The sequence below is a fragment of the Astatotilapia calliptera genome, chromosome 3, assembly GCF_900246225.1.
Source record: "Astatotilapia calliptera chromosome 3, fAstCal1.2, whole genome shotgun sequence".
NCBI classification, from domain to species: Eukaryota; Metazoa; Chordata; class Actinopteri; order Cichliformes; family Cichlidae; genus Astatotilapia; species Astatotilapia calliptera.
In genome coordinates, this window is record NC_039304.1 from 11,801,088 (window position 1) to 11,825,020 (window position 23,933).

At 41.8% G+C, this 23,933-nt stretch overlaps 1 protein-coding gene across 5 annotated transcripts in view; it reads left to right on the forward strand.

Annotated features, from left to right (window-relative positions):
• The window catches only part of LOC113018600 (ADAMTS-like protein 1), a 102,332-nt gene extending 78,417 nt beyond the window's left edge, over positions 1 to 23,915 (forward strand). For 4 of the 5 annotated variants that reach the window (XM_026161739.1, XM_026161743.1, XM_026161741.1 and 1 more), the window contains 18 exons: positions 1,525 to 1,636; positions 1,809 to 1,947; positions 2,028 to 2,078; positions 2,183 to 2,387; positions 3,009 to 3,156; positions 3,240 to 3,324; positions 8,901 to 9,220; positions 10,818 to 10,947; positions 12,958 to 13,168; positions 13,268 to 13,447; positions 13,565 to 13,718; positions 13,889 to 14,882; positions 15,004 to 15,131; positions 19,959 to 20,079; positions 20,251 to 20,455; positions 20,597 to 20,706; positions 20,856 to 21,076; positions 21,926 to 23,915. In XM_026161739.1, the coding sequence (XP_026017524.1) occupies positions 1,525 to 1,636; positions 1,809 to 1,947; positions 2,028 to 2,078; positions 2,183 to 2,387; positions 3,009 to 3,156; positions 3,240 to 3,324; positions 8,901 to 9,220; positions 10,818 to 10,947; positions 12,958 to 13,168; positions 13,268 to 13,447; positions 13,565 to 13,718; positions 13,889 to 14,882; positions 15,004 to 15,131; positions 19,959 to 20,079; positions 20,251 to 20,455; positions 20,597 to 20,706; positions 20,856 to 21,076; positions 21,926 to 22,035 (3,624 nt within the window). In that variant the 3' untranslated portion in view covers positions 22,036 to 23,915. The remainder of the gene's footprint in view (positions 1 to 1,524; positions 1,637 to 1,808; positions 1,948 to 2,027; positions 2,079 to 2,182; positions 2,388 to 3,008; positions 3,157 to 3,239; positions 3,325 to 8,900; positions 9,221 to 10,817; positions 10,948 to 12,957; positions 13,169 to 13,267; positions 13,448 to 13,564; positions 13,719 to 13,888; positions 14,883 to 15,003; positions 15,132 to 19,958; positions 20,080 to 20,250; positions 20,456 to 20,596; positions 20,707 to 20,855; positions 21,077 to 21,925) is intronic. The other variant, XM_026161740.1, reaches the window with a different exon arrangement.
• Positions 23,916 to 23,933: the final 18 nt, after the last annotated feature.

Genomic DNA, 23,933 nt, shown 5'->3' on the forward strand with positions numbered 1-23,933 from the left:
TCCCAGACTAGGGCAAGTGAGTGGGCGTTAAAGGTTATACAGCCACGAGCCTGCGAAAACTTCCTCCCTCATAAACACAAGTCGGGATGGGACAATAACGAGGAACTGTCGAGAACGAAATCTGAGAAGCTTTAAATGGATAATTTTCGAATCTGTCACGAGGCGGACAGCCAGCTCATATCACTCCGCTGGAAAAAGGTTTGGACAAATGGAAAATCACATTAAAAAGTTGCCAGACAGTCTTTCCACAGTAAATACATGAATACGAAAGAGCGGTCGTCAAGTCTGATTTATACGTACTGCTGCTAAAATGTGTCTTTGGGCTTTTTTTCAAAGCAAATGAAATAAAAGGCTAAGAAAACACGGACAGACATGGACGTACTTATTCTATTATTGTGTTCTATTACTCTGTTAAAATAAGGACTGTTCTAATTCTTAATCTATTAAAACAGCCTTTATTCTTTATTTTATTAAAGCAGAGCTCTAAGAAAATGTTTCCTCTGATCCAGCAGTTTATGAATTATTTTGTCTCTTAAGAGGATTTCATTATAATATTTTAGCTAGTAGCTGTGCAGATATGTACACTTTAGGTTTCCAAAGGCCAAATTCTTTGAGCATGTTGCGTTTATAGAGCCTTCTCCACATGGAGCCTTGTGTCTTGCAGATAAACATGGGCAATGTCATTGTACAACATGATTACAAAACGAAACGTAGGTCAAGTTTCTAAATTATCTTGAGAATAATTCAAGAAAAAAGTCACTTAGGATGTTCATACATGCTAGGAGCCCGAGTAGGGTGAGACACTGGTTAGTCCCATATTTTCTTTTTTTAGTGCTTCCCTTGTTTGGTAATTCCAACACAGTACATAAAGCAAAATTTCTACAGAACGACATCAGTTTCAATGAGAAACGGCAGTTTGTTGTTTCAATAATTAAAGTGAATTAAAGTGAAGTATTGCAGGGTGAATATTATTTTCTTGAGACCAAAGCTTCCAAAGGGAAGCTGTAAACATCTCTATTTCTCTTTTAAAGCTGGACTTTTCACCATACAGAGGGCCATCTGTGTAATTTAGCTCACTACTGGAACCAGCCTCAGTCAGTGATTACAGGAACTGCAGTGCAGTTTGTTTGGCACTTCCATATTCATTTTTAATCAATAAGGTCTTTTTTTTAAATCAGGAAAGTGTTAAGAAAGAAAGCTAATCACTAAAAACTAAGGCTAAATAAATAAATCAATTAATTAAAATTCTGTGGACGCAAAGTCAGTTTTAACAAATTATTTGATTCTATATAGCAGCCCTATTAGGTTGTCATGGCTACAACAAAGTTCAATTAACACCCCAAGAAGCCCAGGATGAGTCTCTCTTTGCCTCTTAGTTTGATACACTATCTTTAAAAAAATCTGTTTTTTAATCTGTCTAATGAGAAGGAAAGTGTGAGCCGTGCAGTGTAAATACTGCAGTCACCCGCTACACTGATAGTGATGACAAGAAATGCTGATTATATCTGAACAACGTTTCTGTAGGTGCAGTTTACGGGTGGTACAGACAGCGTGGTCCAGTACATCTACTACCAGCCCATCATCCACCGCTGGAGAGAGACCGACTTTTTCCCGTGCTCCGTCACGTGCGGTGGAGGTAAGCAGCATTTTGAAAATCACAATAGCAGCCTGCAGCATTTTCACTCGACCGATAGCAGGTTTGGTTTAAAAACAGGATCCGTTTAATTCACAGATATTTATTAAAAGCCTATTGAATCGTTGTCCTACTAGATCTCTCTTGATGGTCTCTGATATTTGCTGGCCTGCAGGTTACCAGCTAACCTCAGCAGAGTGCTATGATCTACGGAGCGGACGGGTGGTTGTAGACCAGTATTGCCATTACTACCCGGAGAATGTCAAACCCAAACCCAAACTGCAGGAGTGCAACATGGAGCTGTGCCTGGACAGGTTGGAAAGCAGAACTTAAAGAGGATTAAATTGGACTTTTTGTGAAAGCAAACCCTAATTTACTGTTTCTGACTTTTTAGTGACGGCTACAAGGAAATTATGCCATATGACCAATACCACCCCCTGCCTCGGTACATGCCCGACTACCTAGTAACACACAGAGGCACACAATACAAATCCTGACATCTGCTAATAACCGTCAGTCACTTTATGATGTCACCTTTCATGATGTCAGATGGGAGAGCAGCCCCTGGACGGCCTGTTCCACCTCTTGCGGCGGGGGCATCCAGAGTCGCTTGGTATCGTGTGTGGAGGAGGACATGCAGGGGACCATCACTCCCACAGAGGAGTGGAAGTGTCTTTACTCTCCCAAAACAGCTATCCTGCAGCCCTGCAACACATTTGACTGTCCCACCTGGCTGGCACAGGAGTGGTCACCAGTATGTGAACATTTCTACTGTTGAAATTCTTCTGTCATGTAACGTCTTGTATGTGGTGTATTTATGAGGCTTGTAAACATATGATGTGTTCCGAATGGGCAACATACAAAAACCCAGTGACACCGCAGCCAGTGTGATCCCTCTGAATAAATTTCCTTTCTGAACCATTGCACATTGAAATGATCAAGGCACTGCATCTGGATCAACCTAACCCTCCTGGTCAGCTTAGCTATTTTGCTTTAATTCTTAGAGCTGCTGTTACATTAACCAATCCTACCATAAATGTTGTATATATCTTCCTCCTGGGAAATTTTCTACCTCACCAGTTGAATGGGCTCATATAGAAATGTAGCGAGCTAGATTTGTGGCCTCCTAAAAACCTGGGATGTTGTTTATCTAGCACATTCTCCCTCTGCCTTTAAAATGCTTGTTTTGGCAGAGGATAGACAAAGTTCGCTCCCGAGCAGAGAGCTGCTGGGATTTTGGAAGGACTCTTTCTGTACCTCCCTTGAGTCAAAGACTTTCTATCAAATATGAGAAAAGCCTATTACTAGGAATTAACACATGGAAAAATAGGTTGATATGCTTGCTATCTGTGACTGCATGTCCTGTCATCCCCAGTGCACAGTGACTTGTGGTCAGGGACTGCGCTACAGGGTGGTGTTATGCATCGATCACCGTGGCCTGCACGCCGGAGGCTGCAACCCTACCACCAAACCGCACATCAAAGAGGAGTGCCTGGTGACTGTGCCCTGCTACAAGTCCAAAGGTGGGTGATTTTGCACGTTTTGTCATGTTTTAAATATAGAGTGGCGCTTTTGTTCAGCCTCATTTTTGCATCATTTCCTGTAGATACACTACCAGTTGAGGCAAAACCTGTGTGGCATAAGCAGGCCATAGAGCTTGAGGAGGAAGTCACAGCCGGTGAGGAACCAACGTGAGTACTAGCACTCAACAACAAAAAGCTAAACTGTCTTTCTGACTCTTAAAGCATTTGAGACCTTCATCACTAAGCCTCTTTGGACCAGTCAGAGGTGCAAGTCCTGTTAAAACCATTGCAGGTGTTTGGGTCTTGCTGCACTTTACTATTCTGGAAAGCTGCAACTGCTAAAGCTATACAAAGTAAAGTTTATCACCCGGAAAAGAAGGGGAAAATCTACAGCATTAAATTACTCTTGGTCCTCAAGGTTAAAAAAGCAAAAAGTCAGATCCCAGTTACACAGTTTCAACAACCAGCAGCTTAGGACTAACCTGGAGGTGAAATTGAAGTAGACAGAGCACGGCACTGGCACGTAAAGGCTACAGTATCAAGGTTGTGTTCATGTCAGCAGCAATTTCCATCAACATGGAGTCCAACAGGAGCGTTTACTACAAATCCAATTTCAAAAAAGTAGAGACTCTGCATAAAATGTAAATAAAAACAGAATGCTTTGATTTGCAAATCTCATAAACTGTATTTTATTCACAGTAGAAAATGCACTAAATATTTAAATGGAGAAAACCTACCATGTTATGCAAAAGATTTCCTCATTTTGAATTTGATGACAGCAGTGCATCTGAAAAAAATATTCCCATGTAGCAGACGGGTCTGCCCCGGATCTGGTGTCAAGCTGGCACTGCTGGCTGACTTCTGGCATGGTAAGTGGTATGTCCTCCAGATATGGGCCAGGTCTGGTGTAGATGGCACTGTTTATGTGATGGCATGCCACATCTGGCCCGATTATGGTTTGGTTTATGTACCCCAGGCCCATAGAAAACAGGTCTTCCCCGGATCCGGCATCAAGCTGGCACTTCTGACTGACTGGTGTCATGGCAGGGTGTATGTCAACCAGATGTGTGCCAGGTCTGGCAATGATGGCACTATTTATGTTCCTATTCTCCTATTTTAGTTAGAAGACCCAAATGCCATGTTGCAATGCTACACTGCTATGGTAGCCAACGTTTCAAATGCAGGTTTGACAGGTTTGTGAGTGTACACTTTATCCAAAACCTGGTGAGGGTTTGCTCATATTTACCACTGGATGGCTGTAGCTCAGGAGGTAGAACAGGTCACCTACTAATGGGAAGGTTAGTGGTTCGATCCCTGGCTCCTCCAATCTGCATGTCAAGAGTGTGAATTTGTATGCATTCAGTTTAGAGTAGAAAAGCGCTATATAAGAATCAGTCAGTTCACTGTCTGAACAGAGTTTTGTCATGTTACTTTCGCACTATTGTATATTACATAGGTTTACCAGAGGTAATCCACACATGGGCCAGCACATAACCACCAGTGTGTCTGCAACTGGCCTTGTGCTGGCCCATGTGTGGGCCACCAAAAGGCCGTCATTCTTTGCGGTATGTGGGCCATGTGTAAGCACATTGTGTGGGCCAGATCTGGGCTATACCGATTTTGCTGTGTGGGTTGGGACAGCTTTTGGAAATGAGCGCTGATAACAAGCCAGATGGTCCTGCTCCTCTTTAGTCTGGTAGAAATGGTGTCCATGTTTTCCAAGGAGAATTTCACATCCAGAGAAGATGTTGGCGCCTGTACATCATATTCATATATGGTTTCTTCCTTGCATGATGCAGCGTGTTAACCTGCAAGTGTAGATGGCGCAGTGAACGGTGTTCACACGCAGTGATCTCTGGAAGTGTTCCTGAGTCCATGCAGTAATATCTGTGACAGACTCAGGCCTTCTTTTAATGCTGTGCACACTGAGAGATAATCATTTTTTGGACTTGTCTGATGCGCACAGAGATTTCTCCAAATTCTCTGAATCTTTCGATGATATTATGCACTATAGATGATGAGCTATTCAAAGTCTTCACAATTTTACAATTATACCCAGTTATGTTACTGACCTGTTGCCAGTTATTTCATACTAGCTGCCTTGGTCTTAAATAAGCACTATTTGCTCCTTTAACCCTTGCTTTGAGCCAACTCCACTCTGATTGGTTTTCCAGTTTAAACAGAAAGTTTGAACAGGAGGCTTCTCTTATGTATTCCTAAATTAGGGACATCCCCTGTCTTGAGCAGTGTCATGGGGATTATTTGCACACACTCTGACTGACGTCTTTATTTTGAACTTTATTTTGTTTAATATGATCACCCAAGGAAAAGCACAATAGGTCCACTTAAAGGTACATTTGAGGGTGGTTGAAAGTGTTTCTTGTCACCTGCATGGAACTAATAAAACGTTGTATGGGGCTATTGAAGGGAAGAAGGGAAACTAAAGGTGAAGAGTCAAAACATCTTTCGGAAAGCCTTAAGAATGTACAGTCGCTGGCTACCAGCATTACCTCAGCAAGCTCTCACACGTTCCAGATGTTCTTGTCCCACACATCAGTTAGCTAATAATGGCCGCCTTCTGAAAATGCACAATATTTGGACTCTGCCCAGTGTCTTGCATGACTTGTATTAGCAACCATGTTAGCCAGTTTAAAACATCTGTAACTCTGACTTATCTGTGGAGTGAGAGAAGTGCCAAAACATATGATTTTGCTCAGCTGCAAAAAATAAAAAAAAGCATGTCTGTCCTCAAAAAGCACATAAATATCTGTTTATAATATGCCGTCATTCACAAGCCAACAACAATATCTGCTCACCATATGGGGCCAGGTTACAGATGTGAGAGGAAAGAGAATGAAATTCCTGTGCTAGACTTATTGCACCTCCGTTGCCTGCGCCGAAACCCACCGCTGCGCGGCTGCTTGAAAAATTAAACCCATATATGTTCTCCAATCAAGCCAAAACATTTTTTCACCGTGAGTAAATAAAATATTTCTACTGATGGATATTTAATTGATACGATTAACATGGGGCTTTGGCGGATGTGACAAAAATGTGTTGTTTCCCTCCATGAATGAAATCGGGATCGTTTTTGAACTGACAGATGTACTTTAACGGCGCATGAAGATAAACATTTCTGTGGGTTCGCTCGTTGACTTTGTCGTTCCTGTTCCAAAGTCTAACTGCCGGTGATTCATTTGTTTGCCCGTAACACAATGAGTCCTTGAGCTCTTGTACAGAGCCAGCTTTGCCTTAATCATGAGCTCTTTATTGAGGCGTCTTATAAAACAGAAGGGTCCTCTTGTGTTGCGGTCAGACTGTTAAACCAAGGAAGAATGCGGCACAGTGGTGAAGGCTGCCATGCAAAATATGCTTTGCTACCATTATGAGCTTATTAAGGAAAGATAAAGATAGTTTGTCAGGTTCACAAACGCTGTTAGGAAGCAGTGCTTATACTTGCACATTATGTACTTTACCGATTTAAACCGTTTTGTTTTCACCTCAAAAGATTTGTAGTGCTCACTTAGGTAGTTCACTCGTTTCTTTTCATTGCTAAGTGATTGCAGAGGAATTTGACTGCATGTTCTTCCTTCTGATTGGCTCCCTGCCATAAGCAGAAGGTTTTAACAGCAGGTGGGCGTGGCTTCTGTCCTCCCACACAGATCCTATTGAAGAGATCCCTTCTCTCTGACATTGTAAATGGTACATCATTCCTATCTAACTTTCGTATTCCACTGAATGCATCTGAGAGCCTGGGATTCGGGATCTTGCCCAAGGCTACTTAGGCATACAGACTGGATATTAGATCAGCCAGGGATCGAACCACCAAGAATAAAAGCGACTTAAGAGCAGTCATCACTGTGATTCTAGAAACTTCAGCACGTAGCAATGGAGGCTCCCATGCTGCAAGCCTGACTTCTAATCAACGCCATTATCACCTGCTGAAGCTCAGGCTCTGGCTGCCGTGCTGGGGTCAGCATACACCCACTCTATGTTGTTCTGCAGCTTTGTGTTAGCATGCTGTCTACGCAGATGTCTGCAAAGACCCGATGTTTTGTTAGCAGTATGATGCGGTTGTTTCTATACTGGACGCAGGTGACACTTCAGCACTGCAAACATGTCCTTTTGTGCAATAAAAATAAACGTCCTTAAAAATTGTAGGCCATCCCACCGTTTTCCACATAAACTGAAATCAGCTGATCGGCATGTTTAATGTGTTTTTCTTTCTGTCTGTCTGCCCGTCGTGCAGATAATTGAAGTAACAGTAACCTGATTACTGAAGTAATTACAGTGGCGTGGTACATTACTCAGTTTAACGTCTAGCACTCGCAACACGGAAGCACTGAAATAAAGTCATACACTCGCTTTGTGTCTTCTTGTGTTCAGGTTTAGCAAATGGAAGTCGTTAATCTAGGGGGGAAATGTAGCTATTTTAACACACACACACACACACACACACACACACACACACACACACACACATCTGCTCATGACTGTGCAGAGCTGATGGTTCTGATGGATGTAGTTTTGTTTTTTTACTTTCACATATGTCTCAAATGACCATCCTTATCAGCTACTCATTCGATCAATGACAGCTGTGATTTAGAAACACAGTTCAACCTGTGCCTCTGGTCTTAAAAACTTTCGCATGTACTCAACACCTCCAATATGACATATGTGCAAGTCCTTTAAAGTCTGTCTGCCAAAAAGGAACCAGAAGTGTTGAGCTCAGACCTAAACAGGACAGCTGCTCTGTGTTGTAAACATCAGGCTATTGTCCAAAAGCTACAGTCCACACTGTAAGTATTTGGACAGCTGGACATGTGTTTTGTTGTTAAGGCTCTGCGCTCCAAATGATTGATACCACGCGAAAGGGCCAAGACTCAGTTTTAATTTGAGTATTTTCCTATCAACTGTAAAGAAACTTGTGGTGAAAAATACCCATAAATTATCTGATATATATTATTTTATTTCCTTTGTTTGAGGCACTGCAAAGGGTAAAAGTGAGAGGCTGTCCCCTCAGACGGACACTCTCTGCTGTCAGCTTAGCGGTGCATCTGTCACAGAACTGAGCACTTGCTTACTGGTAATATAAGATGTTAATAGGAAGGCCTCGTTTATTTGCTCTCAGGTGCACGTTGTGGGACAGATGCTGTCTTTGTATGTCCATATATCAATAAGTGAGTATCCAGAGTTTTCACAAGGACATAATGAGCACAAGAACCACTTTGAATGATCTCCTAAATCACTTGATTTAATCTCACTGAGTCATATAGAGCTTTTGTTCAAGCATTTCTGTGTGCATTTTCAACAAAGCGCTTTCAAACTCCTTTCTGTATCACACTTTCTGATCTTTTACCCTCTCTGATTTCTGTTGAAGGAGTGATAGTTCAGTCTCTGGGCCTTTCAGTTTTTCTTCCCCTCATCCATTTTTTAAGATGAGGAAGGATGCACATGAAAGCTGTTTATCCAAGAATAGCTGATCGTAATGTTTCACAGCTGTGCAATTAATCACGCTGCACTGACTGTATTTCATAAATGCTTAATGAGTTTAAGAACCCAGCCACTAATGAATACAATGTGTTTACAGAGAAAACTAAAAAAGACAGCAAAAACAAAACAAACCAAAAAAAAAATCGACTGTGATTTGCTATCAAACAGTCCAGGTTTGGTTTGGAAACAGTCCTTATCAAAATTTTCATACTTTTCCACTTGAGTCATCTGTTGCTTGCTCTCCTCTCCAGCTTTATCCCCGGTCCCTGGCAGCCCTGCAGCAGGACATGTGGTGCTGGGACCCAGCATCGGACGGTCAAGTGCCAAGTGCTGCTGTCTTTCTCCCAGACAATCGTGGACGTGCCAGATGATGAATGCGAGGGGGTCAAACCTGCTACCAGCCAGCCTTGCTACAGCAGTCCCTGCTCTGTAGATTTGGGTGAAGCAGGAGAAAGTGAAGAAGTGGAAGAGGTGGAGGAAGAGGAGGAGAAGGGCAGGACACTGCAAAGAGAGGAACTGCACGACTGGGAGTACGAGGGCTTTACTGAGTGCTCAGAGAGTTGTGGGGGAGGTATGATCTTTATTGATCTCTCTGACATGGGAAAGTAAAGAGAGAGAAGTTGAAAGAGTAGATTTGGGGAGTTGAAAAGTTAACTCGTGTCTGCAGCTATGCTGACACCCTCCCAGTGACAATAAAAATATGCTGGCGCTTAGCAGGTGTAACATTTACCACATCTCCAGTCTTAGGTCAGCATGTTAGCATGTCTGCGATCACTGTTTTCTGCAATCCTTCTGATGCTGTTTCCCTTTAAAACCAAAAATATTAGCCTTATCGTGGCCCTGGAAGAAAAACTCAGGAGATCTCACAAGTCAGCTCTGCATCCTGTGGGGGACCATGTGCAGATTTCATAGCAATCCATCTCAAAACATTTTCTAATATGCTTCACAAAAATATGTAAAATTTACTTCCAACTGAATCAGGGACAAATATGCTCACATTTAATTTTTTTTTCTTCTACTTTTGGCTGATATCGCTGTAGAAATACGCCTACGCATTTTGGCACAGTCTTCATCAGGTACAAAAGTTCAAATGCTCTGAAGACTGCGTGCTGAATCGTGTCAGTTTATTTCTGCTGTGACGCGAGACCCACTGAAAAGTTTATTGCGAGTATTTCTGTCCTTTATCGGTGTTTGAGATGTGCTGCGTTTTTGCATCTCTTTAAATATACTACTTGGATTTTCAGTTTAGCTCTCTACTGAAGCTTTCACTGTTTACGCATCCTTTTATTTTCACTCTGGTGGATCCAGAGACAGTGCCAACCCTGGAGCTGTACACCTGTGGTGGCTCCAACGCGCAGAGCAGATTTGTAGATTATGCTGCGAGTAAATACATCAGCAGCAGACAAGTGCTGTTATGTAGCTTGATTTGACAGTAAGTCTTGAAGACCAAGTCAACTCCGTGAGCGCCACTAAGTACGTCCCAGCTGATTCATTAAAACAAATGTGATGTGCTCCAGCCTTAAACTATTGTCACTGGATGTCTGACGCCAGTAAATGCCTCGAGCAGATGCAAGTCATATCATATTAAATGATAGCGGATGGCATAGAGGTCATACGTCGCCAGTGCTCAAGGCACTGGGAAAATGCTTTGCCAGACAGAGACCACTTTCTTAAATATCCTGCCAACATGCATTGAGGCCCACTTTAATCTTCCTACCTACACATGCAAGCATGCGTGCCTGCCTCATGTGCGTTTGCCTTAATCTCTGCGTGTGTGCGTTTGTAACTTAATTTCTGCACACGGGTGTGGGCTTTTGTCAGTGTCTGCGTATGCGCTCATCCAAACTCAACAAACTCCCATTCGGGGATGATTACACTCCGGTATCAGATGTCCGATGCACACCCTGAGGGCTGTGCTCCTGTGGACCATCACACTGCTATGGTGTTTGAAGTTCCTGCTTCGCTGTTATTGTCCCCAACATTAGAAGCAGACTCAGGGAGTTATGTTACATTACTTTTAATATGACTTTGCATGAAAACTCTGAGAGTGCATCCACAAGTTGAGGCAACCAAAGTGTTTTAATGTATTTTGGACCCTAAAATCTTCCTTTTTAATTACAGCGTCTGCAAAAAAGCAAGCATGACATTGCTGTGTTCTCTAACCGCAGGTGCGCAGGAGGCTGTGGTTATCTGCCTGAACAAGCAGACCAGAGAAGCAGCAGACCAAAGCCTGTGTGTGAGCTCTCGGCGACCCCCACGACTCCTCCAGGACTGCAAAACTCAGCCCTGCCCACCCAGGTACAATAAAAACCCCTAACTCAGACCTCATTATCGTCATCATTATTATTTAAACATGTTTCAAACGGTTTGTGCATGAAAATTAAAAAGGATTTGATTAATGGATGTAGTAAAAATAGGGAGGAAATGCATTTTTGGGGGATGGAAAAAAACGTTTGGCTACGTTTAAGAGAAAAATATTAATTAAAGTCAGGAAAAAAATATGGCCGTGCTTTCTCTTAGCTTGCCAAGAGTGCATCCATCCAAAAATGTGCAATATTCAGTACAGAAGTGGAACGCTGATGTACCACTTTTTCAGAGCCTAGATAAATTCTTAGCTGAATCGGTTAAGTTTGACGGTTCGTTGGTAGAGAAAAATTCAAAAGCTTCTAATCCGCTGTGTTATGCCTCTTGGTTCAAACCAACTGGGGCAATTAAATCTCTGTTAAGGCTGCTCGAGTCCAAGAGATACTAAAGCAGAACGACAGAGATGGATGGTTGTATCTCTGCAAGCAGCAAATTAAACCTTGTGGAATCTGATAGTGATTAGCTTTACCTGCGAGGTTCAGTTGTCCTTGGAAAGGGAAATCTAGGAGGCTTCAGCTGTTTTTCTAAGTGATTTCTTTTGGCAAGCTCTTTTTACAACTAGGAATGGCCTTCAGTGATTGCATGTCATATTGACAAATTCGCCACATTACCAGAGGGGTTAACAATGTAGGGTTTATCCTGAGGGGATGCTTTTGAAAAGCCTGTGGGTGGGTAAGTAATGTTATGCAGTCAAGCATGACTTATGTTAATACATGTAATGGCAGTCTTCCCGTTTCCCTCTCCAGGTCAAAATGTAGGTCCAGAGAAAAAAAAGGGAATCATTGAAGTAACTGTGATCATCCTCTGGGGAGCGTTCAGTGCTTGCTACATTTCAAGCTCAAATTATTTTTGATATTACAGGTTTAAGCTGTGCTGTTAATGTTTAAGTCAAAATGTAGCTTCTTTTTTTTTTTGTTCAATTCAACATACGAGCAGTTTATAAACAGTGTTATTTCATATTTCAAATTGCAAATCATAAGTATTTTTTTTTTGTGAACCTACCAGATTGATGCACGTCCAGATTAAACATCTAAAAGGTCAAACAGCAAAACTGCATGTTGTTTAACATAAGCAAACTGTGGCTAAATGGTGAGTGGACTTTGTGGTTGGCCACACGTTTCAGGTTAACACCGTGCACATTGTCAGTGTTCTACCCCTCACACTCTTGTCAGAAAACCCAGAGGCTTGCAGCCTGCCCTTGCCTGTTTTTCCAGGCTTTGAGTCTTGTTTTTAGGCACAACAAATGCAGTATTGGGCTTGTTTCCTTTGGCCCTTTTCTCCCTCCCTGAGGCCTCCTCACCATCCCATATTAAGCTACACTCTTTGGATAGTGTTCCCCCTGAAAGGAAAACAGCCATAGGATTTAGCTTTGAGTAAAGCAGCGGTCCATGAGCAAGCTTCATTCCCAATTCTTCTCAGAGCCTTAAATAAATATGAGTAGTTTTGAAATATCACCCAATCTGTCGAGCAGAAAATGAAATTGCTGCCATCTCATTTCAAACCAAAACTTTAAAGGCATGGCAACCACTTGGACACTGGCCACAATTTGGAATAAACCTGCCAAAGTAACTTTGATGCTGGATTAAACCCAGTTTAAAATTTTGTTGGGCAGCAACATGAATATTAATTCCAGTAGTTCATTGGAAAAATACAAATGAAAAAGTAATGCAATAGGGATTTCTTGAATATCGTGAAGCTCGGTGTGGGATTTTATGTTTCATGTCTTTTTCACTTGTATTCACCTTCATGATTTTACATATTCATAAGACTGCTAAGGTGTTCTCTCACTGGATCAAGAGATATATGTACAGTACTATTTACAGTGCTATGAAGTATAGATAAGATAAGATAAGATACCTTTATTAGTCCCACGAGTGGGAAATTTCATGTGTGCAGTGTACTGTAGATTTGCCATAATGAGCACAATAAACATTGTTCTAACAGGTGGGAAACTGGAGAGTGGAGCTCCTGCTCAGCTACATGTGGGGTAGGTCTGATGATTCGCACTGTGGGGTGCACACACCGGCCCTCTCGTGACAGCAATCACACTTTAGTTTTGAGGGACGAAGACTGTCAGAACCCCAAGCCCAGTCCTCTCCAAGCCTGCAACCGCTTTGACTGCCCTCCTATGTGGGACACGCATGACTGGGGACAGGTAAAGGACATCATCTATAAAGTTTACCACTGCAAGTGTTTGACGATTGGGAATCAAGCGCATGTGACTGATTTAATCTCTGCGTGTTTTTGCACCCAGTGCTCCCAAAGTTGCGGTGGTGGGGTTCAGAGGAGGCAGGTACTATGCAAGCAACGGTTGGCTGATGGCAGCATTCTGGAGCTACCTAACACGTTTTGCCCTACTAAGAGTCCTACAAGCCAGCAGCCCTGTGGTGAGCAGGAATGCCCACCTGAGTGGGTCACAACTAGCTGGTCCCAGGTAGCCTACCTTTCAGCCAGAGACCATCCTGCCATATTGCTGTTGTTCAAATGGACATGTTAAAACTGGTACTTTGCAGGTTTTGTTTATTTTAATACATTTCTCTTGTTTTTCCAGTGTTCAGTGACATGTGGAAATGGTATTCAGACCCTCCAAGCTGTTTGCAGGAAGAAAGAGGTGAATGGAAGGTATTTGACAGCAGACCCTAAGAACTGTTCCCTGCTGGCTCGTCTCAACAGAATCCGACCATGCTTCTTCAAGCCCTGTGAAAGTAAGATACTCTTTATTTGGCTGTGTTTATGTAAGTTATACTGCATAGAACCAAAAGAAAAGGGAGCTAACTCCCTTTTCTTTTGGTTCCTTAAATGCAAAGTTTTGTATGTCCAAAAGTACAGATATTTGAGCCAACAAGCAAGCATTAACCTGTCCTCTTAATTACAGACTCTGTCAAGCCTGATGCCACCATACTGGCTCAGAGAAAAGTTTATATCCAGTGGCGTAAAGGCAAAAAGGTTCACCTGGGCATTGGTGGTTATGCGTACATCCTGCCTTGGACAACTGTGGTCCTTCGCTGCCCAACCCGCCACTTCCGTAAGGGCCAAATCCACTGGTTGAAGGAAGGGAAGCCCCTGATCAACCTACCACACCTCTCCATAACGTCACTAGGATATGTGAAGATCCATCAGGTTCGTGCATCTGATGCTGGGATATATACATGTGTCGCAGGTGAGGCACAAGAACATTTAGTCTTACAGATCATTGGCAGCAAGCAAAAGCTGTCTGTAGCAGAGTCAATGCTCAGACGACAAAAGGTTGGGCGACCGGATGCAATCTCAGCTCAAGAAAGATTTCAGGAGCTTCACAGCTCCCTCAACCGATATGATGCAATTATTGAGCGTTTGCTTAATCATAAAGAATCCATTCGAGATGAAAAATACATCGCTGACAAATCACCTGCGAGTGAAAAGAACAGTTCTACCCTGGAGGATGAAGGGTCAGAAATTTACATCCCAGAGGTCCTCGTTGCCGACACACGCAGGCTAGAGGAGATCATGAAAAACGTTGCCGAAGACCTTGGAGGACTACGGGAGGAACAACTTATCGCACAACTGCTTAGTGAGCTCACTGTGGCACAGGGTGAAACTAATGAGTCGACTCTTCACCCTCCAGAAAGTGCTGAATCTTCCACGCAAGAGCCACTCCATTATAAACCAAACACTAAAGTCCACACAGCCAGACCAAGAAACCCGCTGATAATTCAACGTTCGAAAAAGATTGGAGAGGGGCCACAATCTGAAATGATAGTTTATGTGGGAATGCCAGTTTTCCTGCAGAAACCAGTTGTTAGTTTAGTGTTGAAGTGTGAAGCAGTAGGAAATCCTGACCCATCTGTGACATGGTCGAAGAATGGGAAAGAGTTGCGCTACAGTAGCAGGTAAGAACTAACCTTGAAGTAAGGACTTTTTGTGAAAATGACATGGCTGCCTGTGGCTTTTTTATGATTATATCAAAGACCTGGATAAGGCTTCATAGATTGCTTGTCTTTGTGTTGGCAGAGTAGGCCTGTTGCCTACAGGATCACTGAGGATCCAGTACCCAAGCAAAGGGGATGAGGGTTTGTACACCTGCACTGCCAGAAACCGTTTTGGAAGGACATCTCTTTCATCTTCTGTGCAAATTACTGGTAAGGTTTATAGATCCGTAAGTTTCAATGGTTTGTACAGAAGCTCCACCTTCTTGTGGTTCAAGCTTCTGCTTTGAGATGTTTTGAAAGTGGCCTTGAAGCGAGTAGAAGGCAGCTAAGGTTCTCAGTCACACAGGCTTAGAGACTAGTCATCAGATATCTGACAACCAGTGTTGGTCAAGTTACTTGAAAAAAGTAATCAGTAACTAATTACCGATTACTTCCCCCAAAAAGTAATCCCGTTACTTTACTGATGACTTATTTTCAAAAGTAATTAATTACTTAGTTACTTAGTTACTTAGTTACTTTTTAAAAACACGATTTACAACCTGAAGAGGTGATAAAGCGATAGATCTTTCAGCCCAATTCTACTTTTTCTGCATAATCCATCATACAAAATGTAATCAAATGGAAAAGTCTCTTTTTTTAACTTGTTTTATCAGTTTTAATCTTTTAACTTTATGCATCAAGCAAAAATTTAATTATATGCAACATTCTCCGACTTTAAGAAATTAGTTTAACATTTAAACCTATTTTCTGCACATTCCAGCACATAAAATAAAATATTTTTTTTGTGTTTACACTCACTCTTTCAAATAGATGCAAGTAAAACACAGCAGAAAATAAATAACATCAAAGACTCAGTGGTCCTTTTGCTCTATTTTCACCTGTAAAGCAGGAGTAGGGTAGGCGGAGGTTTACCCTGGTGCAGGTGTGCCGCGGTCAGTTGAAGAATCCGCGAGTTTCTCTGTGAGTTTCCCATTACGTCGTTGCGCACTCGGTGCTTGCTTGGAAGTTTAGGGGTTTTTTTCGCTGTAAAAAAGTTTTCTTCCCACGCACGATGGACGCTAATGTTTTTGTCACTTTTTATGGAATCAAACTCAAAGTAAGGTCAGTGCTTCCACGCTTTACACGCTGCACGCTCATACTCTCTCCCACAATCGATATGTGATCCATCGTTGATCTGCACACAGCTGTTGTCACGAACGCACTTGCTTACGTCACTGTCGTGAGACATTCTCGCAAAAAAATCACGGTTTTAGTAACGCAGTAACGCAGCGTTCCTACGGGAAAGTAACGGTAATCTAATTACCGTTTTTGCAATAGTAATCCCTTACTTTACTCGTTACTTTAAAAAGTAATCAGATTACAGTAACGCGTTACTGCCCATCTCTGCTGACAACCATCAGTTGCCTGATAAAAAATAATATGAATTCTCTGACCGGTTGCTAGGTGATGTTGAGTGAAATTCAAAGCAGGCACTGGACCAAAAACATCTTTGGGATTTCTTTGATCGCAGATTGTCACGATTGCCCATAGTTTGCATTAAACATGCTGAGCACCAGCAAACTGCTCTCCAAGCAGTAGTGAAACTGTGAAAAGTGTGATGCACACAAGAACTGGAGAACATTCAAAGTGAATTGGACCTTCCCATTAAAACCAACACATTTAAGAAGATGGGACTTTTGCTTTCAAGGTGAACGGTCTCCATTTCCAGTCTATATTGTTCTTTTCACACATTGACTACTGCTTGGAGAGTAGCTTGCTAGTGCTTGCCAACAGGTCCGCATCTTCCATGCAAAATATGGGCGACTGTGGCAACCTCTTTGCAACCTAAGCAATCGCAGCTCCGTATACCATTTTGCGACCAATTTCCTGCTAGTGACTGCATCGGCGTAACTTTGTGCTGAACATTGGGGGGGGGGGGGGGGGTGTCAAAATCTCTGTCTAAATAAATCTGGGTAAATTCCCAGATGATTAAACATGCAACTATTTTGCTGGTAATACTTGAAATGAGTAAAGAAAATCAACAGCCTATTTATGCAAGATAATTCATAATTTTATTAGGGGGGGTTATATTGGTTGCGTCTGATTATTGGGGGGGGTCATAACCCCCCTACCTCCCCTGGAAATTACGCCCCTGCGTGACTGCCAGCAACCTCCAGCAAACACTATGTGGACCACTCTCTGGGTTCTGTGTGAATCAGCCTTCAGTAGTTGATTTCACAGCGACCCATGGTTGCCAGATTGGTGCTAAAAGGTCTGAGCAGGAAAACAAACAGAGAACAAACTGAGGGGCTGCAGCGATGGACAAGATAAGCAAAGCCTGTTTTGAAATGTGAATCATGCTGTTACTCTATTACACTCCAAGAATTAGAAATAGGAAGTTGTTAGTAAAGAAAGTTGGTTGAGGTTAAACATTTTGCAGAATTACCCTTTGTGTTTTCTTGCTAAAAGCTAGATAAAAAATGCCACATGTAAATCTTTGTGTAATGTAGGTGGAGCCAGACTTTTAGCTGCTAACTGCAATGAGGTTTCAGAGATATTTTGCAGTATATAGATACTAAAAACATCACTAAGACTTTTGAGAAAAGTATGTTAGAAATACTTAAAATTGATCAAGTTTTTATGGACCCAATGTCGAGTTGAGTTTGTCCTAATGCTTCTTTGAATAGTCCAGTTTATAGTAATTTGTGTTGTTCTTTGTGGTTTAGGCTTCGAGGTTCTGGGAAAGCATGCGTCCATCCAGCGTAGAAACACACAAACTCAAGAGTAACCGCAGACACAGATATTCAGTAAGCTCTTACTTATCCCAGTGGCTCATGTGGCTGAGTCATTGACAGAGGAATGTCCGGGGCATCACACAGAGCTCCGGTCACCTCTGAGCTACGCTGTCCTTCATCTCTTCGGCATGATCAGCCACATTCTCATCAAAGCGCCGCCACTGTGCGTTTCCTGATCCTATAGTACGCTTCCTCTCCATACGGCAACAATTAGAGGTTCCAGGCAATGTTTCAAAGAAGATTAACTTAACATACCATATTCAGCTAATCTAAATAGAAAGGATAAGGAGTCTTTAAAGGGCTGAAAAATGCCCTGACTGTATTTTGTTATATTTGAATTCAGAGTCGGTTAAAAGCAATCAGAGGTGTGGACTCGAGTCACATGACTTGGACTCGAGTCAGACTCGAGTCATTAATTTTATGACTTTAGACTTGACTTGAAAAAATGTTCTAAGACTTGTGACTTGACTTGGACTTTTACACCAATGACTTGGGACTTGAATTGGACTTGAACCGGTTTACTTGAAAAGACTTGATATTTTACCCCAAATATAAAATTTAACATGCATATTATATAGAGATTGAAAATGTGACGTCATTCACGGGTAGAACCGCAAAGGATTCTGGGAACTCGTGGCAAGCGGTACTAGCGCACGCAGGCTTTCAATTGAAATCAGTCACACAGCGATAAAAAGAAACACAAAAATGTCAAGAAGCTGTTGTATTATTAACTGCAATAGCCGGTCGCATGACAGCCACGGGAAGCCGACGGGTAAAGAGATCGGTTGTTATCGGATTACGTCGTTGAAGAGAAATTGTTCGAGCCATGTTTCCGAAGTAACAAAGAGGCGACAGATGGCCTGGATTGCAGCCATTCAAAGATCAAATATAACGTCCCAGAACACTCCAGCTCACAGGTTAGTCTGCTCCAAGCATTTACACGAAGGTCAGAGTTTTTTAGTAGTTAATACGTCATTTTCATAACATAATTGGTGATATAGGTTACAAGCAAGTCTGGCGCTGAACAGAAATTGTCGCGCTATGCTCCTTTATTTATTGTGCATAAATAGTGAATTGTCCTGACACAATATTGCGTTTCGCTTCTGTTATTATGGTACACTGACAAAAACATATACTTTTATTCACAGGATAAAACAGTTGTTTTGTATCACTAATTGCCCAGTACGATTACAGCATACAATATTGTTGTCACTGCTACATTTCTGTAACGCGTACCAGAAATTATTTCCACTACTAATTAATTACCCTTGAGCTCAAAGGTTATATTAATAAACTGTTAACGAATGTGTATTTATGAAGACGATTTGTGAGACTGGTAAACTTATGATACGTACGATGGTCTTTCGTTCTACACGGTGCATTTCAAGGTCCTGTACCCATCCGTCGGTAAACTGTACCTGGGCTTGTTGCAGTGACCTGAAGTTACTAAACTTCACGAGTGTATGCGCTCACTCCAAGAACCGTATAATTATAAATATGCATATAAATATGCTACAATGAGATAGCTGACTTCATCTAACTAGCAAATGTTTTCCAGGCTACGTTGGTGATGCAGTTTTTTTTAATGTGTATGATATTTTTGTCATGCGATTTTAAAGCCGGTCCTACAACCGCATCCAAGAATAACATGCAGCTTATCTCAGAACTGTCGGTGAAAATTATTCTTGGAGCTAGGTTTAATTGAGCTGCATTTTAAAGAGGTGCAATTTCACAATTTGTGTATATTTTCTAAGTTCACTATTTTGTCATGTGTTGAGAAAAACACAGATTTTAAAATTACATGGTCTAACATTTACATTTAGCATAACTGCAACATTATTTTTTCGTTTTTTTTTTTTAAAGACTCGAAAGGACTTGAAATTCAAAGTTTCAGACTTGTGACTTGACTCGGACTTTTACACCAGTGACTTGAGACTCGACTCTGACTTGCCTGACATTACTTGAGACTTGACTTGAGACTTGAGGATAAAGACTTGAGACTTACTTGAGACTTGCAAAACAATGACTTGGTCCCACCTCTGAAAGCAATGTAATGACTATACTCTTGGGCATTTTAAGGTCAGAGTATTTGAAGAAAAGGAAATGCAATCCAAAATACATGGAATGACTTTCAAATATTATAGGAAGACTGTTTTGTCATGAAGCTGTGTGGTAATGTTTTTCTTTAAATCCTGGTGCATCAACTGATGAGGTTGGTGAACACACCATTCTCATTTTACTTTATATTTTATGTTATTTTCAGGTGGCAAAGGAAGAATCTGTGTCCAAGGCAACAGTGTGGGAGCAAATGGACCGGCTTGTTCTGAGAGGAGGAATGGCAGTCGGTCGGCCGAGCTGTGCCAAGGACAAGCCTGCCTCTTCAGGTATGCTGCTGCTCTACATGTGTGTGCTATTAGTGATGTTAAACACTGAGTTTAATATTTACAGTAAGAACAGAAATCCTCCGTTTACTCACTGCATTTGTTGAGTATCTGAAAAGATTTTTTGGCCTGAAACATCTAATATCTACTTGACTTTTCCTCTTGTTTTATTAGGTGGCGAGTTGATGCTTGGTCCCCATGCTCAGCCACTTGCGGTGGTGGAGCCCAGACTAGAATTGTGCGCTGCATGAAGGGTCCCGAGGGCAGGTCAGAAGAGGTAGAGAGTCCAAATTGCCTTGGAGCAGGAAGGAAACCCTCTGATGCAAGGCCGTGCAACCTCCTTCCCTGTGCAAGATGGGCCACAACCTCCTGGGGGCCGGTGAGCCAAGATATTATTGTGCACAAGCTTGTTTTCACAAGGTTTTATCATAAAAACACAGTTTAGACTCAAAACCTTCCCCTAGCAAGAAAATATTTTTGTAATGATAGCTAGGAAATCTGATGAATTCTCCTCTTCCAGTGTCATGGCAGGTGTGTGGGTCCCAGTTTGGCCACACAGCACCGCCATGTCTACTGCCAAGACCCCAATGGTACCAGAGTCCCCCACAGGATGTGTACTGGGCTCCACAGGTAAAGATGGGAATAAGATTAAGAATGTTTAATACTGTTGGTGATATGTGCTATCGATAGACATTTTAAAAATCCAGTTATGGTTCATATTACAAAGGAAAAAAAAGGCTATTCAGCAGAATACTATTTCAGGTATGTTCATATTTTAGGCCAAGCTCTTTGAGGAATTGCACCGCTGAGGCTTGTGCACTTCAGTGGCTCGTGGGGCCTTGGACACAGTGCACCGCCACGTGCGGACGGCACGGTTTCCAATCACGCCAGGTGACCTGCGTCCACCTTCGGACCAGCAAGGCCTTCCGAGACCGTCACTGCACGTGGAGGCCTCGGCCTGCCAGCTGGCAGCGATGTAACATTTTATCCTGCGGCAGAGGTGAGAAAAAGTTACAGTAATGTCAAGTGTGAGTCATAAATAAATGTACAACATATTGTGGGTTTTTGCGAATTTTATTTTAGTTTCTATTGCTTAAAAATGTTTGGGTTATTTTTTTTAATTGCAACTTTATGATTTTCTTCTTTTGAGGGGAAGAAATTCTAGAAGGCAGAAATTTAGGAAGTTCAGAATAGATTTTACAATGAGAAGTGCAACTGAAATGCTCCGTGAGCCTGCTTGCAAAAGCAGAACACCATACAGTGCCTTCATAGGCAGTCACTGAATCCTCTTATTGCATGTTTTTGATCACATTGACATCTTTGCCTTATTAAAGAATCACACCAATAACGCCTGATGGGTCAAACTTTGTTTTCTAGCAACACAAAATTGTTGCAGTGGTTTTAGTTAAATGCAGTTGCTCACACTCTACCTTCATTTCAACTAAAAAACAAAACAAAAGATGAAAAGACAATCTAGTTGTGTTTGCACTTGAGCCCAGCGCATAATAAACATAGCTGTGGTTTCATATGATGAGACTTGGCAGTATCTGTCTCTAACTTGTCTGTTGGCACCCCATTACAAAACTGGTGAAGGAAACTTTGCCCGCGGTGCTTAAAGTGCTGAAAAATTGCCTTAAAAAACCAACAAAAGCCTCTGCTGTGTCAGGTATTTCCAGAAACAATGTGCCGGTTAATTAGAAAAAGCCACAGACCACAGTGAGAGAAAGATTGCCAAATGTTTACGAATTAGAGCACTGGACCTGAAATTTCCAACAATATATCCATAGCTAAGCACTACAGCCCACAGCCGCGACTGTGCATAGTAAAACGTATCCTCTGTATATTCCAGCAGGAGAGTGCCGGGACAGCACGAGGTACTGTGAGAAGGTGCGGCAGCTGGAGCTTTGCCTGCTGCCCCAGTTTAAGAGCCGCTGCTGTTTCTCCTGCCGAAACACCTGAAACGGAGAAGTGAGAACGTTGGTGAAAAATCTGGAAAGGTCAGGGAAGGTGTCACGGAAGTCAAGGAACCTCTATGCCTATCCCAACACCCTCCAATGTCTTCAACGATCGCTCCTGGATTCCCGAGTGCGGAGGAATGTTTGTTTGTCATACCCAAAAGTGACTAAAATCGACTTTTAAGATACCATACGTGGGTTTGAATTCAAAATTATTGCTACGAGAGGAAACCACGTCTGTTAATGAAGGCTTTGGTTTTACTTCTTTATTTTTAATTTAAATCTGAAGTTCGTACAAACAGCTTTTGTGTCCCAAACAGTAGATATATTTCCAGTGTGAGCAGTAGGAACTCTGCGGTTTCATAAAGGGGAACTAAAGCCTTAAAAGCCGTGATTACGGTCATGTCCACATTAACAAAATCTGAGCAACGTAATCTTCAGTTTCAGGTTCCTGAGCAAACGGAAGATCACTATCATGTTCCTCTGAAACACAATCACTCCACGCCAAATTAAGTTTATATGATTGCATTCAAATTTACGAAGTAATGCGATGTTAATAATCGGCCTAAATAGATGACTGACTTCATACCAAGGAATTCTGGGTAAACGCCAAGCTTGTGATAACCACTGGATAGCTCTGTGTTTGTCTTTACTGCTAGGATTTTGATGCTAAGTGAGCTTTTATGAACGTAGCAATGGGTTAAAAAGGGGTGGAAAACTGAAAACCAGCTTGATGCTGCTTAAGTGAGAACGATGACAAAATAAAGCCTAGTATTAAATAACTGGGACACATTTAGTACCAGCCACACTTGGAAAAAAGTTTTCATAAACATAAAATATTAATTTTAAGCAAAATGCAACAAAAATGCATAAAATCAAAGGTTTATTTATTCAAATAATTAATCAGTAAGGGAAATGTGGTCGGTGTAAACTGAATGTATACCATATATCAAGTAACTTGAATTTGACCAGATTACATTAAGTTTATCATTTTACATGTACTTATGTTACAAAATTACACGGAAAGTTTACATTTAATCAAATTAAAGCCAACATTTTGGGCATGAATAGATTTAGCACATGTTGACCATAATAACTGGTCTTTCAAAGCAGCAAGGGAGTCCGATTGCAGTTTTTAGAGGGTAAGACTCAATTTTATTTTATTTTTTTTGCATGGGTTGCACTATAGGAGGTGTACGACTGAAGCAAATAATGTTTTGGGAAAAAAAAGGATTTTGCACTCAGAACTCATCCAAGTCTTTGTTAAAAACATGGCTTGCAGAGTTAATTTCTTTCTTTCTTTTTACGTAGTTTGTAAAGTTGCATTGTTTCAGTATTTTTGTTTTGTGATATTTCTTGAAAAGATATTTGCCAAACGTGTCCCTTTAACCACTCTGTGAAGTTACACACGCTCACACGCAGATCTGATAAAGTTCATCCAGTCCGCCATGTGTCACAGTGTCATATTTACATGTCTGTGAATGTATGATGGGAAGCTTTGCAGTGATCATTACTAATGTGTCGTGTGGACACATTAGTAATGGACTTGGTCTCTGCGTCCTGGGTTCCACAGAGCTTCACTGTCATCAGGTGCAACCCAGCTTTAGCTGAAGACTACTTGGCCCTACGCTGAGGTGTGGTTATGTGATATCACAAGAGGAAAATATTGTATCACATGTCATTTTCTTAAGTTATGTAGATATTTGTCATTTAAACTATTTATTTCCATGTGTGTCCCTGAGCAAAGTTTCTGTAAATATTACAGGGGTGGGTCTCTCCTTGCGGCTGATGGTAGTTGATGTGCATGCGATGGGGACCCCCTGCTGGTGACTTGATGTGTTGCTCCCTATCGTTAAATAAAACCAAATACATTCCTTTTTATAATCTGGTTGTTGTGATTGC